This window comes from Ciconia boyciana, chromosome 1 (assembly GCF_034638445.1).
Source record: "Ciconia boyciana chromosome 1, ASM3463844v1, whole genome shotgun sequence".
Lineage (NCBI taxonomy): Eukaryota > Metazoa > Chordata > Aves > Ciconiiformes > Ciconiidae > Ciconia > Ciconia boyciana.
In genome coordinates, this window is record NC_132934.1 from 89,464,666 (window position 1) to 89,482,820 (window position 18,155).

At 40.6% G+C, this 18,155-nt stretch overlaps 1 protein-coding gene across 4 annotated transcripts in view; it reads right to left on the reverse strand.

The window, feature by feature from the left end:
• The window catches only part of GTF2E1 (general transcription factor IIE subunit 1), a 55,290-nt gene extending 37,142 nt beyond the window's left edge, over window positions 1–18,148 (reverse strand). The window contains exons 1-4 of one of the 4 annotated variants that reach the window (XM_072881320.1): window positions 18,025–18,148; window positions 15,143–15,242; window positions 14,703–14,878; window positions 8,681–9,158 (exon numbers count right to left, since the gene is read on the reverse strand). In XM_072881320.1, coding sequence (XP_072737421.1) covers window positions 8,681–9,128 — 448 coding nt within the window. In that variant the 5' untranslated portion in view covers window positions 9,129–9,158; window positions 14,703–14,878; window positions 15,143–15,242; window positions 18,025–18,148. Of the gene's footprint in view, window positions 1–8,680; window positions 9,159–14,702; window positions 14,879–15,031; window positions 15,243–18,024 lie in introns of all 4 variants that reach the window. The other 3 variants (XM_072881329.1, XM_072881338.1, XM_072881312.1) reach the window with 3 other exon arrangements.
• Between the last annotated feature and the right edge of the window lie 7 nt (window positions 18,149–18,155).

Consider the following 18,155-nt stretch of genomic DNA (forward strand, 5'->3'; position numbering starts at 1 on the left):
CCACTTCACCTTCTGGAACTTGTGAATAATTAAAATAAAGCTGATTGAATCTACCTAATGAAGCATTTCATGGTAAAGCCCCTGTTACCACCAATCTTACAAGACTTACTTATAGACTCATGAAGGATTCATACAGATGCCTGTTACATTTCGCTGTTACTTCATCGTGACTTACCATTTTTGACCACCATAATTACAGTATTACTAGGCCATCTCACCACCCGTCAGGCAACACTGACAATGCGTCAGCAGCATGCCTGACCTGCAGTGTGCGCTGGAAGACGTATTTCAGTACAGGATGGACATACTTGGGCCTCTAACTTCTACCCTGATAGCACGTTGGGAGAAAACACACCATGCTGTATTACTCCGATCTTAATTTGAAAAACAAGACGACACTAGCTTTTTCTGGCCAAGGACCAAGTACAGCTATACAAAGACAGTCCAGGGGCCCAGTCAGCACTTTAAAATACGTTTCTCTAGCGCACTGTATGGGATATGAGCTAATAAGCTCTGCCAGCGGGCCACAGCAGGTTGTCAGTGGAGAATGAGGCATGCAAGGTGCTCTAAGGGCATAGCAGTGCTGTAACTCAGTTGTGAAATAGCAATTTGATCACATCCTGCAATGTATATGCGGAATTGCCTCTATGTATTTATTTCTTGGGCATAGTTTAGGTAGCAAATTCCAGAAAATTCAAAAGATATCAACCGAATTTGCTTCTGCATTTCACAGCAACATTAATCTACATTTCATGCTACAGTTTCCCCTTCCTGCTGACCTGGGTTTGCAATTAGAGAAGGGGAGCATTTTAACATTTAATGTCTTAAAAAGAAAAAAAAAAAGCACCACCTTCAGAACCACTTTACATTATCTAGAGGAACACTGAGTTGCTCATTCATCTCAGTGTGCAGACCATTTTTAGCCCAACTAAATTAAAAATACTGTAACAGAATTTTTAGGCAAAAACATTTATCTTGAAAAGGTAAATTAAACATTCAAAAAATGGACTGCATGAGACACACATCAAATTATTGATCGTTCAGAAGCGCCAGATGATTTAATACGTATTCAACATAAAATTGGAAAAGAAGAGAGGAATCCTTTCCTCTTCCCAGTAAGAGCTATTTCTGCTCCAGCTCATATGCACAACCTCAGCAGCTCTGAGCTGACAGAGTTCTTCCTTCTGTCCTACTGTGGATAAATTAAGTCAGACAGTAAGCAGAGAAGGACACCCTGGACAGAGGGAATATCCAAAGGAAGCTCATTAGGAACTAAAGAACTTTTTTTTTTTTTTTCAAACTTCAACCAAGATGACTACACCAAAATACTGAGCCAACATACTATACCCTCGAATTGCATCCAACAGCAGAGAGACTGCAACACAAGTAACAGGATTCTCCATGAGCTCCTGATCTGACTTAGATACCCATGCCTAAAAGGATGACACACTTTGCAGATGGTATTACCAAGGATGCAGTTTCAAAAGAACAGCAAGTTACTAGAGTAGAAGATAGGAATGCTGCAGTCCAGCTTTCATCACTGCAAATGGCTTAGCAATGTTCACAGATTTTACAGAGATCTTCTTGCTGTTATCTATTCCAATTTGCAAAGCCAAGAAAAAAGGTAAAGTGATAACCTTTACTTGAAGGGTAGTTATTTCCTGCACTTCTAATAATAAAATGTCTTTTGCAGACAAAAAAAAATGGTATCAATATTCTAAGTCAGGGCATGCATTTATCAGATACTTTTTTTTAACCTAAGAGACACGACACACCAGCCAGAGGTCAATGTGGAATACAGGGAAATGACCAGCGAGCACTCTACAGGCAACAGCTTTTCGAGTTACTCCAGTGACCTATAATCCTTTGGTCTGATGTTCTGCATAGCACAGGCTCTAACACTACCTTCAGCTATTTCTCCACCAAGCTGAGAGATCCGTGGTTAGACTAGATGGTTAGCTTTCAGACAGGGTGTCCAACCAGCAGGGAATGAGTTCAAGTTACAGATGTAACCTACACATCCCTTTTAAGTCATTCTAAAGAGTATTCTTACTTTTAGAAAAACATGAACTAATTCTGATATGTTTTTCTCAGTTTTCCTTTCCCTGTGGCTCCAGGCCTTATCAAGCTGAAGCAGAGTAAAGCTGACAGGAATACTCTTGGAGCTTTTGCCAGAAATTTGAATAGAAACAGGGAAACTAAGCAGAGCATGGGCAGTTTCCTTCTGTTGGTGTTTGCCAAAAGCTCTCAGTGGCAGCACAGACAAACAAAATGTGCCTATAAAGTCAAGAAAAATCACACTGATGAGTTTACATAGACCTGAAAAGCTAACAACAATAACAAAAAAAAATCTTCACAGAAGACTGAAGTTGTTCAAAACAGAACTGCTTCAAATCCTTTCTTTTTCAAGGGAAGTTTCTGGTATGCCAATTTACAAAAAGACTTTTTAAGTCCTGATTTTGGCTGGTAAAAAGCTGTAAATTGTTGTAGTAGTAATATCATATAGCAGATGCATGGCAGTACATGGTAGACAAAGCTATCCAGAATGCCTGTTCTGAAAATCAATTAACCTAACGGACAAGAATCAACAGCATAAAGATCAAATAGGATTGACTACATATTGTGAATATATAGAATAAATAGCTCTAAGTGATTTATTTTTTTCTAATGGTTGGAAGGGACAGAACTCAAAAAGAGATGTATCAGAAATGGACACAAGAGCTCCACAAGAAAAGGCAAGGCAAAAAACAGGGAGAACGGGAAGCACAAGAAAAAATTAACAAAATAGATAGGATAGGCTCAAAAGTAACTTGAATCAGATGAGGAAGATTTGAAGCTAGTGTAGAACTTGCCTGAGGAAGTAGAAATTCAAAACAAGAAGAGAAGACAGATATGTTCTGAATAGCTCACTGGGGATGAAGGGAGAAGCAGAGCACTCAGAAGAACAGGCAGTAGCTCTAGAAGTCAACACATAAGACCAAAGCAAAAAATCAAAGACTAGTCAAACTTCTAATCTCAGTAACAGGGCCCAAGCCATACAAATGCTCAGCTGCATACAGGCTGCCTGAATTTGATATAAGGTGCCTTGTGACAGGTACAGAAAACCAGCCTCTGAACACATTATGTGCAATTATGTTATGAAGTACACAAATGACATGTGAGAGGCTGACAGTAAAACAAGTGGGGTTAAAATGAAATTCAAGGTGTTGTCTTCCCTTCTGTAAAACTGATATCGCCATCTTCAATCTGTTCTTCCCAAACTAAATTTCCTATCAGCACACAGAATAAGAAAGGGATACAGATACACAGTATGTTACTATTACAGTGCATCTTCAGGAACAGTAAGATAGCTATATCCAAAATGATTCACCAAACCAAGAGCAAACTGGGGGGGCAAAGAGTAGACAAGTAATTAGCTGCTATGATTTCCAATAACAACAAAAGACTCCAGTGATTATAACTGCAATTAAGAACATTCCAACAGCATCATCTTCCTGATTCGTGTTACCCACTTAATCTTCCATCTTTTTCTTTCCACTATTATTCTCATCTTATCTAACTGAATGTTATGGTGAGGACACTTAATGTATAGATGTACATAAGAGAGACCAACTGTAATTACAATTTACTGTTAACATCAAGATTTTTCTTCACAGTAACAGAAGTGAAAGAAACACAAGACTGAATAAAAATTATATTGCAAAGGTAGAAGAGAATAGAGGAAAAACTACTTCATCTAGCCTTATATTTTCTTTCTAACATCAAATTCACCTGCGACGCTGGTGAGTATTCTGATACAGTTTGGTATTTAGAATACCTAAGGAAATCCAGGGCTGAATAACAGTGTGATGCACTGTGGGATCTCATTTCTGTCACTCCTTCACTTCAACCCCACTCTCCTTTTTGCAGTTTCTAGTCACATACTTTCTTCCAAATTGACCTTGAATTTGACAGTCAAATCCAACACCACACTAGATTTACAAATATGATTAGGGTATGAGAACAGGATACATTAGAGAGACCTTCCTCAACCAGACCCAGTTAATCACACTACAGAACACATATCCATGAACATAATTTCCAGTTTTGTGACATTCAATAAATTAATCAACCCAAGCCCGTATGTATAGAGAAAAGACAGCTCCCTCTGCTGGGTGAGACAATGCAGCTCCTCCTGTCCTTCCTCCCACACTCTGCAGAACAGACTTGTGCATATTTAATTCTTCAATAATTTTTTTTTTTTAAATCCAATCCACAGGATGGTATCGAGTTGTTTAGATGACACTGCAATTTCAGGTACTGGCCTACAGAAACCAAATTTCTGTAGTTTTTACATTTAAAAGCACACAGAAGAAAATTCCTCCCATAGGTCTGTGTAAGAGCCTGATGAAGTAACACCCTATCTCTAGGTGAAACACTTGAAAACCCGGTTTCCCTTATGTCAGTGTCCACTGTCAGCCCAGGTCTGGGAATAGACAGAGTTCAGCAGTGTTATTCAGTGTATGCATTTAACATCTGGTTCGTCTTACTGCTACTCAATTAAACTCTTTCTTGTACATCCCTGCCTCAAGAGATAGCCCTTACCTTTAAGGGAATGGCTGCAGCTTTCCACCTGCATGAGGCTTCATCACCACAGCAGCTACATGCAATTGCTAGCATGCAGAACAAAGAGTGATGAAATATCAGAGCACAGGTAGACAGCAGACGATGACAAAAGTGAAAGGCAATGATCTATATTTCAAGTGCTTATATTAGGATCTTCTAGGAAAACTACAATCTTTTTCCTTTCTCAGTCATCCCATCTGAAACACAAGGCTAGAAGTAACACTTTTCATTCATACAGCATTAGTGTTTTTCTTTCTGTAGATCTCAAAACGCTCACAAAAGGGGGTAACAACTGTCCACTCAGCCTGTAACAACCTAGCCGGCACCAATTCCCGTCAAAGGCACTGCCAGGTCAATAGGCAAACCGCAAATCTGCGACCTCTTGGATCAGAAAGTTCTTAGCTTTGCTACAAGTTTCCACAGCAAACTTTTGCAAAATAAAAGCAGGCTGTGTGCAAGCTGTTTGCCTCTAAAAGCAGAAGTCACTGATACTGCTTCTTTGGAGGCAACACTAAAAACTGCCACTAAGGAGAAAGTGTGATATTGGGAGATCTGTTCAAGCTCTTCATTTAGAACAGATGGGGCTAAAACTCATGGCCTGGGCACACCATGCTTAGGGCTAGCAGGCACTCACTGGTCATACAACCAAGTGATTCCTCCAACACAACATGTTTCTTTTCTTTTCTTTTCTTTTCACTTTCAAAAGATCCCTTTGTGAGCTGAAGAAGTAGCAGAACTCTATTTTTTTCATCACCTTGACTTTCACCATCTGACAGTTTCTTTAACATTTCTGGCCTTGAACTTCCTACAAGTACCACTTGTTCAACATTTGACAGCATAGTAAGTTTTTGGAGCTTTTTTGGGTTGAGAAGTTTAATGGCAGAAAAAGGGATGGAGAAAAATCATATAATACTTTTAAAAACAGAGAGATTACACTCTCAAAGTAACATTTATACCATTTACAATCTACATTTAAAATTACCTTAGTGGCAAACTTGCTACTCTCTTCAAAAATATTTTTCCAAATTAATTGGATGAACAGCAACCAAAGCACACCTATACCTGTGTGCCCTGAAAACATACTCTTCTTACTATCAATTATTTTTTCTCAGCAGACACATTTCCACCTTCCAAAAACACCAATAATCACATCTTCTGATGAAAAAATAAACACCTCAGTTTATTTAAAAATTATTCACAAATGGAGTAAAGCACAGCGCTAAAAAAAGCCTCCATTTGACAGCTGGTAACCTATAAGAAAAAGACCTCTGCTTAAGCCAAGAGACAGATACAGATGCTATGGTAAAAACTAAAGAGCACTACAGATCCAACTTATGGACAGGCTCCTCACAAGCACTCTTAATTCACAAATTGCAATACATGACTACAGTCATGGAGAGATTCTGGAAACCTCCTCACCATCACGGATAAGGAAGGGCAAGAGCAATAACCTCCTCTTCTAACCCTTTCATTCTACAACAATTGCGCAGAGTTTGCATTTGAATTGTAACTAGGGAAGAGGAAAGCAAAGCAGAAGAAAACACAGGACATCTAAACTGTCCCCATCTCTGAGTGACAAGGACAAAAAGCAGACAGTGAAACAGGATGCCTTTTAACAACAGATTGCCAATTTAAGTGCAGCTTGGTCTAGACTAGTGCAGAGGATGCCTTCCATGCTCTACCTGCTCCATGGACTTAGAGACTTCGGCCCCACAGACCTTTTAATTCACAAAATTTTATCAACATGGCTACAGTCCAGGTGCAGTTCAGGTCAACCGTGACTGAAATTCATATGGCTTTCAGCTACCCTTCAGCAGTTGTACTGCCATGAGTTTCAATGAGTGGGAGAGGTTTATGTACAGACCTGATAAGGGCTAAAGACATCCTGGGAAAAGGATGCCTAACACACCTTGTTCCTCTACATGCCTTGTCCTCATGAGCTCCCTCTGTGAGAGACCCAAAGGTGTCTCAGTTCTCTTCTAATACGGAATTCCCGAGGAGCAGGAAACATATGCAGACAACACAATCCACTGCAATATAAAGCAGCCATTCTCACTAAAAAACCAAACAAAATTGCCCACTTATTTACCCAGAATGGAAACAAGCAGCTATCTCATGGTCTGGAGACAGTATGAGACCTTCTTAAGCAGTAACTGGAGAGCCCTACCCAAACTGGTATTCCATGTAAAAGCTCTTGAGAAACAACAGTATCATCATGCACTATCTAAATGAAGCTATCATTGACTTAAAATTCTATAAGGAGAAACTGAATATACATAAATTCTAGACAGTTATGTTCTTACTGAAAGTAAGTGAAGGTAAACTGGCCATCTTGTTATTTGCATCAATACTGGCAGAAACCGACTGCTGGGAATTGGTGGGAAAACAGCACTCAACCTTTCCTTCCATCAGCAAAACTGCAAAACGCTCTGTGTGCCAGTGAATGATTTCACATTGTGAAGGCAGCCAGTGCTTGTACTTCAGACAAACCCTGGTTGACCTCATCAGTTCCTGGAGCACAGGCTTTGCTGTCGAAGCCGAATCCCGGCATTATTGTCTTCTGCATCTCCTTGACAGCAAGTTCTTTGCTCTTGGAACTCACTGCCCACACAGGCCGGGAGGATTCACCTGCAAAGTGTTACAGGTCCCCTTGGGATGTGTCTCACACTCCCCATCATGTTCGTTCTCTGCACAGGTTCTCTACTCTCTCCTTACTGAAGCAAACTGCAAAAGCACTATTCCCCTTCAGCCTGACACCCACGACTGTAGCTGCCACAGATTATCATTACTGTAGAGAGCATGTGTAGTTTCTATACTCAGTGGTGAGTATAGAAAACCTGTGCTGGCATCGCTGGTTTTAGTGCTCCATGAGGGAGTAACTTCTACTCAGAGAGCTGTGCTGGATTACAGCAATGACTGTTACCTGACTTAGTGGATTCTGCGTCTCTAGCACTAAACATTATTTTCATGGTTGTTCAAGCAAAAGGAGTTTCACAGCTCTTGATCTTTGGAGGCAGGAAAGAGTGAAAGGCTGAACATTTGTTGGGTGTTTGCCCTTCTCCAAAGCAGATTAGACATCAGTAACTTTAGATTAAAAGCTTCAATACCACTAAACAGTGAATTTTTACCGTTTCTTACTATGATAACTGACACAAAGCACCACACTCCAATGTTTCTGAGAGCTCTCCTGACTTTTGCTCTTTTATTTTTGTGGAAAAGTAAGATCAGGACAAAGAATTCAGAAGAAAAAATTAAAAAGTAAAGAAACTAATTCAGAAGGTGGAAGCCTAACACCCAACCCCTGCTCCCTGCCTTCCCCCCAAAATAATCCCAGATTAGACTAGCAAAATAGGATCTCATCAGGTGCAGGTGTTCTTCCTTTTCTTCCCTGGCACAGAAGCACAAAGTATTTGGACTGCCCCTGTAGACAATGACACCCAGAAAAGATTCTTATTTCGTATGCATGAGACAGATATGCACCTCCACGGAGACTGAGACGCACACTTCAAAAAGAATCTTGTTTACTCCCAACCACAGACAAATCTGTAATTAATTTCTTTTAACTTTCATGAGACTGCTTTACACTGGGGAAACAAGGTTGTGCAGTATAATGAACTGGCTAGAAGAAAATTAAATGGTAACAACTCACTCTTTGCATGACCATCTCCAAATTAAAAATATTTTGCATACCAAAGTCAACTATACATATGCCCTCTCTGCAAACTACCAGTAAGTCACACAGTTTACAGGCAAGACCAGGTTATACTGAAAAACTGTCAGCTTCCAACAAGAACAGACTGCCTTATTTACCCTTGAATTTGATCGCGATAAGACCTCCATTGCTCTACTGCTTGTCTCTCAAGCATTTTACCAACACTGCTATTTGCCTGTACAGACTGTATAACTCTGCATACATTACTTCTGTATTTTGCTCAAACATTTACCACCTGCAGAAACAGAGTGCCCTCTAGCTCCGGCCGAACTCAGGAGAATTCTCCTAAGACTCTGTTTCCTTAAAGTCCAGCACTTACAGACAAAGGAGAGAGCAAGAGCATTCTGTTACCCATACTCTTACCTGTCCTAGGGTCAAACAGCTGGTTGGCCTCCAAGTCTGTGAAAGTGCTGAAGCAAATGGGGCATTTAAAAGAGGCACGATTGGTGGAGTCTCTTTCATCCGTCTCAATCCTCCTCCTCATGTGGTCCAGCTTGTACTTCACCACATTAACCAGAAGGCGGTAGTTGATGAAGTAGTAGTTATGACGGGTGGTTTTGCCATCTGGAGCCGTCTCTACCCTCATCCTGCATTTGATGAACTTGTCACCCTTGAGGGTGTTGAGGACAGCCCGCAACTGCTTCCTATCAAACTTAAGGAGCTCTAACATGTCCTCTTCCTTCACGCAGGGGTTCCTGATGAGAATGTCCAGAGCCAAAGCATGTTCAATGCCATAAAAGCCACGCACCACGTATTTGGCAAGGCGTTTGAGAGCTGCTGGGACCTCAGTGAGGACGTCTGGGTCAGTCATAGCAGGTTCAGATCTTGAGTTTCATGTATACTGCAATGAAAAAAGGCAGAGGGATTCTTAGCTAGTCTTCTGACTTCAGAAGTTTTGATTTATCTCACTTAGAGCTTATGAAAAGGATGGGGTGTTTTCCATTTCTCTTTCCCAAGCCCTGTACTGTCTCCTTAGGTGTTAATAATGCCAATGCTACAGAAGTAGAATTAGGAAATGGTACCTCTCATTCAAAACAAAATTATGCAAAACTTAAAAAAAGCACACAAGAAATTGGTACCATAACATACAGCAGATTTCATTTCTACTCAGTCACAGCCAACAGAGCTGGAATACGAAAGCTGTCTTCAAGCTGAGCTCCAGTAGACAGCTTCATGATCAGCTGAGACTTGTAGCTTGGGAAAAGCAGAAAAAGGCTACAGCAAGAAAGGTCCTAAGACAGCCCAGGAGTGGAGTAGTCTTATGGCCCCAGCTGATGTCACGTGACCACATTGTAAGTAGCCCTGCCTGCTTCTACTCCTCAGACATCACTGGGCAGAGATATTATATGAGGACAGCTTGCTAGTACAGACTAGTATGCATTCAAGCAAAAGCTCCCAGCTGCACAATGAGAACAGATAGACTTTTTCCTTACTTTCTGATAAATAGACCTCAGTCAACCGACTGCAGCATGAAAACTGTTACCACTACCAACTCCTACATCACAGACTGCTTCAGCCTTTATCTTAGATGAGCAAATAGGTCCTTCCAAAGGACTGATCCTTCATTTAAAGTGTCTCACATTCAGGCCTTAGAAGCTCATGGATAACACAGCACAATAAATGAAGTAAAAATCAAGACCCAGTGAACATGAAGAGACAATGTGTTTAAAAAGAAAAAAGTATTCCATGAAGTATCTTTTGAGTTACTTATCACAACTTACTGTGCTGTGACAAGACAATAATTTCTAAAGAAATACTGTATTTTCACTTCATTTTTCTTCACCTTAACATCAAATGGCACAAATGGTCATGACAATTACATGCTTCTGTGACACAGACAGGATCACATATAGCCTCATATCATGCAAGGAATTCCTCATATTGTCACCTCTGCCACAGACATAGCCAAAAATCAAACCTCAGAAAACAACTAACAGCAGTGACTCTACTGAAGCAGCCAGTTTTGTCCAGTGGAGAGAAAAAAGGAAGCAACTCCATAAGGCACAAAGCAAAGGATTACTGTCATTTCACAGGGTGGTTTTGTGCATTTTCCCTCCACTCTTTCAAGCCTATACGTCTGTAGACAATAAAAAAATTCCCCTCCACTCATAATGCACTTGGATTTCGATGTATGAAAGGTTCAAGATAAGCAAGAAGTATTATAGGTGCTTTTGAAATACCCATTCAGGCGGCTGTACTTCCCGTTACCTTCAAATAAAACTTTGAATAGTCTTTTTCAATATGAGACTTCTATGCTAGTTTAGGATATGAATAACCATTTCTTAAGCAAAAGGTTTTTTCAACTGAGGAAAAACCCCACATCTTAATTTCTGTTTGTTCATCATTGCTAAGCAATTTTTATCTGTGAACTATTATTATAAACAGTAAAACCCTGGCAATCTCAATTTTCACTTCCATTACATGTTTCACACACTGTATATGCACCTCCCCAGCATTCAGGTCTCAAATAAAGGAAAGAGAAGAGTGACAGCAGAAGAAAGGATCTGGACAGGTATCCTATTTTCTTCATCACTATCATAAAACCTGTAAAATCCTTTTTGACAAACACCATTACAGAACTTTTCTATGGTCCCCACACTAAGACATTCCCCTGAAATCACCAAGCTCTACATGTAACCAAGCAGCTGATGTCCCACTTCCATCAGCTCAGACTACTCAAAAATCTGTGATCATTTATCACAGATAAATGGATTGGATATGGATTTTTTTTTTTTTGGTATGAGAAACACTGCCCTCTCAAAAAACTTTAAGCAACATTACCCACTGAAGCTTTACTTCTCTCCAACCCCTACCCTCTTCTACAGCTGAGGAGGTGTGTTCCTCTCAAGGGTTAAGGCCAGTGCAACTGCAAAGCAATTAGGCTGTGGATTGTAGAGCTTAACAGTAAGTAAATTAAGACTGTCCTGGCTTTTCTGCCTTTTGGTAAGAAAAAAACTACCTTCATTCTTTTCTTTCAAAATGCTTCCCTGCTTGAGCTTTTCTTTTTCTCTAAGTTAGGGCCAAATGGTATCCACAGTGCTCAAATTGAAATGAACTGAACATTTGTTGACTGCTGATGTGCAGGCTGAGAATAGCTTACAGAAAACAATGCTTGGATGTCCAGCTCCAGCTTCCCTTCAAGGAAATAAAATTAAAATATGTTTATCACTGCATGAATTAGCCTTGAAACAAGTACTTCTAGAGTCAGTTAGCTTTCTTTTGCATGCCAGATACATAATGATTTATCTCACACAAAGTACAGTTTTATAGAGTTTTGCGTTAAAGGTAAAAGCATTAGCAGTAAAGGATGGCCCATCATGAGTTAGCCATACAGTATTTTTGAATCTCTAAGTTAGACCCAATCTGAACACCATCACAGGACATTCTCCTTGAAAATCAATTTCATTCTGTTGGTATTTTTACACTCTTTCAGTCACTTAAAGATAAATCTTGCTTTTGACTGAATCTGTCAGCAACATACTGATACTATAAAACAATGTCAATGCAGAAGCTGGCCAGAAGCCTTTATTTATTCAAATTGATTAAATCTTATTCAGAGTTTAAGCACAGTATAACATTAATGTAAAGATCAATTTTAAATAAAACCTGGCACCCCAGAAGAGATTTTAAAAGTCAAATTTTGAAAGTCAAAAGGTTGTTAAGTGCTGATCTCAAAAACAAACAAAATAAACTTCTCTCCTCACCAACTCACTGTCCCCTAAAAATTCCTTGCAGAAAAACTTGGTGATGCAACTTGCAGTGGGCACAGTGACCTTCAGAACATTAGTTGTAACAAAAAAAGGAGAAAAGTGTTTTTTAAGCACTTCTCACTCTGGATACCTCATCTGAGAGCTGATCGAAAGCATTTTCTCTGCAAGAATCTCATTGATAAGACAGCTGCAGATTTCCACAGCCACTTTCAAAACAGGTTTAAGGTACAATTTCCTGAATAATGCACTCAAGCAGCTTAAACTGAGACCTACAAGAGACCAATAAATAAAACCACCTGTAAGAATATATATTTTTCCCTTGGTTTTCAGCAATAGTTAAGAGATTTAATAATATTTTTTAGTGTCAATCACTAGAAAATATTTTTTTCATCTAGTGGGACCAGGAGTTTTTACACCATTATTTCCTCTCCTCTACTGGAGATTTTTAGTTATGTCCAAATCTTCCATGTCCTCAGGTAATAGTGGGCATCTTGAGTGTAACACTGGTTTTCTTCCAGGTGTGGATATACGGAAATACAAGCATTCTGAAAACACCACAAACCATTCTTTGCCATTAATCTCCACTTTAAAAAGTTGATTAACACTGATTAAATTCTAAATCCTGCAGAAGACAGCCTTTGGGTGAGACAACCAAGTGACTAGGGTCAGCTTTAAGAGAGAAAAAAAAAAGAAGAAATAAAGCCACCAAAGAACACCCTTGTCAAGTTTTGCTACATGAAAGTCAACAATGCTGAACACAACTAACTTAGCTCTAAAATTGAGCACGGACACATGTTCAGCAAACACCAGTTTTTATATTACATTGAGGCCTAATGCCAAACTGATCAAAAGCAAAGGCTCAAACAAGATCTGTATGGTTGGATGAAGGGCATATTTTACAACAGCATTCTTGATAATCATGTTCTCACGTAAGCTACGTGATACAGAACGATGGCACAAGAGCAAGCATATACCACTGCCAGAACTCACCAGGCCAGGGTCTAACAAATTGTTTCTCTAGGAGAAGCTGACATCTGGCCCATGAAGAATGAGCTGCAAATCCTTACTACCTTTCACCAGGCAAGAAAGACAGTCATCCAGCTCACAAGTTGAAATCTGGTGCCACAAGAATATCCGTTTGAAATTCAAAAGCAGGGGACTTTACCATTGCATCCTTGAGCAGTGATTTCACCTTCCATCGAAGCAGTAAGTCAAGCCTGAATTAATTATGTGTGCAAAGAAATATTATAACATCTCCTAACAAGGTTTTAATGGACGTGCATCTGTTTCATAATAATGTCTGTACTCACCTTAATAATGTATGAACATCAAGGGACGTTGTAGGGGAAAAAAAAAAAAAGAAAAACAATGGCCAAGATACAGCACTACACAGTAAGCACCTACAGCACCAATAATAAAGCACGCTGGACAGGATGATATTCAGAAACACCCAAAAGAAAAATTTCAAAATTTAAACATGGGCTTTATTAAAAGAGACAGCTGTTGGGGAATTGTTCTGGGTAATTATGTGAATACAATTCAGTGTTATGGGTATAGGAGGAAAGTACATCTGTCTACGCTATCACAGTCGGACTGCAACCCTAAATACACATTTGTTTTTTTAAAAAAATTGCTCTAAATGTAAGAATAAATATTGACGTAGCTATAAAAGACAACACTGGGGAGACCTACAGTTACACAATACAATCAGATCTGTTGGGTGAAGAAACTCAGGGTACAGTCTGCAAAATGGAGATCATACCTCAGGTTGAGTAAAATGCATGAGGTGTAGGTCTTGAGCATAACTAGACATGTCAGAAAGGAAATCAAGAGGAGAGCAAGTGAGCACAAAAAAATCATTCAGTATGATGGAACCAAAGACCATGTAGAAGGCAGAAATTCAACAGAGCAAACTTGTCCACTGGTCAGGACTTTCCTGATGCAACATCAAAACAACTGAACTCTTCTTCTCTATGTACAAAGATTTCAAGAACTCTTTTGCAAACTTGAACAGGAATTCTGCTAAAGGTGTTGGATCTGTTTTTTTTCCTGACTAAAGCTGAGACAATTGACAAAAAGTGCTAAAAAGTTGATACCTAGAAACTTGTAGTTCTAGTTTCATCTACAAGTTATGAGTATGTAAGTCAGCCGTGAATTAACCTGAATTTTTATCCAATACTGCAAAGGAACATCACTTTGTTTTAACATACAACTTTGAGGCTTATATTAATTCCACTTGTAATTTTACCTCAAAAAATTTAATGAAGTCTCACTGTTCATATATTTGACAAAGTAAACATTTTAAAAGCGGGATCTTGAAAAAGGTAGCAGACTGCTCTTCAGATTAATTTGGGTATACAAACCCTTTATAACACACCAGATCTCTTTTGGAGGAAAACTTGGAGTTGCAAGGTTGGCTGGGAACCTTGGTCTATCAGACATACTGTTGACATTTGGAAAGGTGCTTCCTATTTTTCTCCACATCTAATTTACATTGTTAGAGCTCTTTTTCACTAAATCTTTGAGACCAGGTTTTGCTGATTTGTTTGGAAAACGTTTCTGCAGGCTTCTGCCATAAGATTTTTAAAAAAGGCAAAAAAATTTACTTGCTTACACCACTGACACAGTTTCTTCAGGAAAAATTAAAATCGGATTGTAAGAAGAGAGTCCCTTACCTATAAATGTGGCAAGTACGACAGGCTTCCAGGAGCCAGTGTATACCATATCCCACTCCAGCAGTCACTTGCAAACACCAGATCCTAGTTTTGTAGTCTCTCACTCTAATAAAATTTAAAATTCCATCTTCCAGACGATTATGATGTTAAGCTGAGAGGAGCAATTCTGAATCTTCCTGAGTACATGGAGGGAAGGCACAAATTTCAGAACTACAGTGGGAAAACATGCCATGAAGATTTTAAACATCTGTACAATGTAACCTCAGACACTACCATCCTTTCCAGAAAATGGAAAAGAACCTTCCATTTTCAAGTCTGCTTTTTTTCACCTTTCTCTGTACTGAGCGGATGATCTGTGCAACATGCCCGTTATCCAGAACTGCCTTTATCCCACACCAGTTGCAAACCCAAAGTCCTCTGGCATTTTATCAAAAGCTTACTGAATTCCATTCCCTGGAGACTTCAGGAACATTGCAGCTCAGCCTTCCTCCTGTGCTATATCTTGATGAGAAATCATGTATTTTCATTGCAAGACCTGCCCTGAAGTATTAAAGGAGAAAAGAGCAATCAGCTTTCACTACCTTCTTGTTGGCATTCAATAAACTGAAACCAAGAGGCCACAGGTATCAAAGGGTTTTCTTCACTAAAGATGAACAGCTGTGCTGCAGCTGCACACAGAAAAGCTGAAGGGCCTGTCTGAAATTAGGACATATTCACCTAATTTCACAAGTAAAAATATATGGAACTACACATGATAAGGCTACAAGGTCTGACCATGCAAGGCAGAAATTGAGTAATGCAGGCTCAGGATGTAATTCTCAATCACATTCACAATCTAAACCTGACATAAAAAATAGCAAGATGTCAGTAAATTTAAGCATTACCTATGTGCATGTATACAAACAGATTTAATATTCAGAAGTACTTCAAATGCACATTAGCATTAACAAACTATTTACAGTTGGAGCTGTAGAAAAAACTGGAGCACACTTTTTATGGAAGGCCAAACTTAGTGGCTAGAATAGTGAAGGTACAGTTTCCTGTTATAGCTTAAAGTCGAATTATACCCTCCCTCCCATAAAGAAGTCTTTATTTTCCTTTCCAGCCTTCAGCCACAACCCCCACCATTCTGTGCTAATTTTGACAGTTGCCTATTCACGTAACAAGGTGAATCAAGTTGATAAAAAGTGAAAAACTAACATGCCAAAAAAGTAGGGTATTTTAGAGGGAGGGCAAGGGGGAAATGTTTGAGAACTGAATCATTTATATTACCAGACTAGAGCCTATGCAAAGCAGAGAGAAGAAAGCATGGCTAAGGATGTAGAAGAGTGAGCTTTCCCCACATGGTGGCAAAGATGTTAAATTCACTTAATTGTAATGTGAAGCCACTAGAACATTTTAACCACAGACATCAGAAACTCTTACAATTTACACTCCGATTTGAATGTATACCAGCAGAAGAATGTCATTTTGGAGACATCTCAGCATTGGCCCTCACATGATGAAGTTGTAAGGTTTTGGGGTTTTTTTTAAAGGAAAAAAAAAAGTAAGAGCATTTCTCACAAATATCAAGCCTAAGAAGTCATGATTACACTGAAGTACAGCGGGCTTAACCCCAGCATTCCTTGTTAAGTTTCTGACAGGAAGAAAGCAGTAATTGTTTTTCATATCCTGGATTCAATGAGACATGGAACACCACACTTCTCATCATGATAGATGATGTGAGTGGTATTGTCTGACTTTCAGGAATTCCAGAAAGAAGACAGACAAAGATTTATGAAAGTATTAGGTTCAGAAAAGTTTTAGTGCACCAGGGTGTAGCAAACAAGTGTATATACTGTGGATGTAAGCAATAAAGAAACTGGGAAACTAAATAACAAGATATCAGGTTAGCTTTAATTCATGTAGTTTCTTATTTAGAAGAATTCCCTAAAGCATCCTGTGTGAAAGCAAGCTATAAATAGTATCTTAAAGGAAGTGGAAGGTAGGAATGAAACTCCCATCATCTCTTTTTGCTGCCAGAAGGGTATTTGCTCTTCTCCCAAGCACAAGGCTCTGCCCTCTCCCATGCCAGCTCTGGCACTGACAAGACCTTCCTGTGCATCAGTTTGCATCCCTAAAAGGCAGAAAAATACCTTTTTTTTTTTTTACACTAGGTTTTTCAACAGTTTAATCAGCTAGTGGAAACATCTGATGAGCAACAGAACCAGCAGATGTGAGAGGATGCCAGTGCAGGAGAAGAGATGAAAGAATAAACTCTACCTTTCATGGCTGAAAAATATTAAACCACCTACGTTTCATGAAAATGTACCTTAACTGTGTACTGCTGAACACCCTTTTCAGAATGCCTATCTTCCTTATTCATTCTAAGCCACTTGTAATGATACAAGTTCGACAGTTGGACCCATTTAACAGCTTAGTGCCATCACGAGATGTGATGTTCATCTGCTGCTCAGGGAACCAGCAAGCTTGTGAAGCCAGAAGAAAACTGATGCACAAAAAGAAAATATTTTGCCAACCTGGAGAACTGAATGGTTTCACTGTATGGGCTCAGCCAGTGGCAAACGTGGCACAAAGGAATGAGCTTAAAGATGTCCCTTTGACAGCAGCAGGTTGTTGATACATCCAACTCATTTCACTGCACCCTAGATTTGTTACAGTGTCAGTTACTCCTCAGATTCCCATAGTCTTGCAGCTTCTTTCAACTCACAAATTGCAGACTTCCTAGACTATAGCAGCAGACTAAGCCTTAAAGCCAAGCAAAGTAGAGAACCCCTTATACTATTTGCATGGCTTCCTACTCCCTACCCACTTTTATGTGTTGAGTTTTAAACATCTGATTGTGTAGGCTCCTGTAGGACAAGGGACTTGAGGGGCCGAGCAGTACCTCCTAAAAAAAAAAAGCAAGAAAACCCCCATAAACAGCACACGAGGAGAGCCAGACGGTGGTTTGGAGCCGAAGGCGCAGCAGGGCCCAGGGCAGCGGCCCAGCCCGACAACGTGCGGAGAGCACGGACTCCGGCGGGCGGCGCCGGCGTGCCCGGCCCACCAGCAGCACCCAAAACAACTGGAGGGACGGAGCGCCGGGCCGGGGGCCTCCGCGGGCCGCAGGTGTCCACTGCCCACCGCGGCAGGGCCCCTGGGAGGCAGAGCGGGGGGAGGGGAGGGGGCGCCCGGCCGTTTCCCCTTGCGGCACCGCGTGAGTCCCCGCCCGGGACGGCCGCTGGCTCCGGGACGGCGCAGCCCGGCGGGGGGACCCCGGCGGGGCCTCTCCGGCGCCGTAGGGCGGGCCCGGCCGCCGCTCCCCGGGGCCGGCACTGACCTGCCGCCGCTCCCAGCTCTCCCCGCTCCGGGCAGCGCTTTCGGCAGCTCCGCGAGGGCGCGTCAGAGCCGCGCGTGCCTGTGGCGTCAGCAGGGCGCCGGGCGCCTTGCCCAACGGCTCTCCGATTGCTG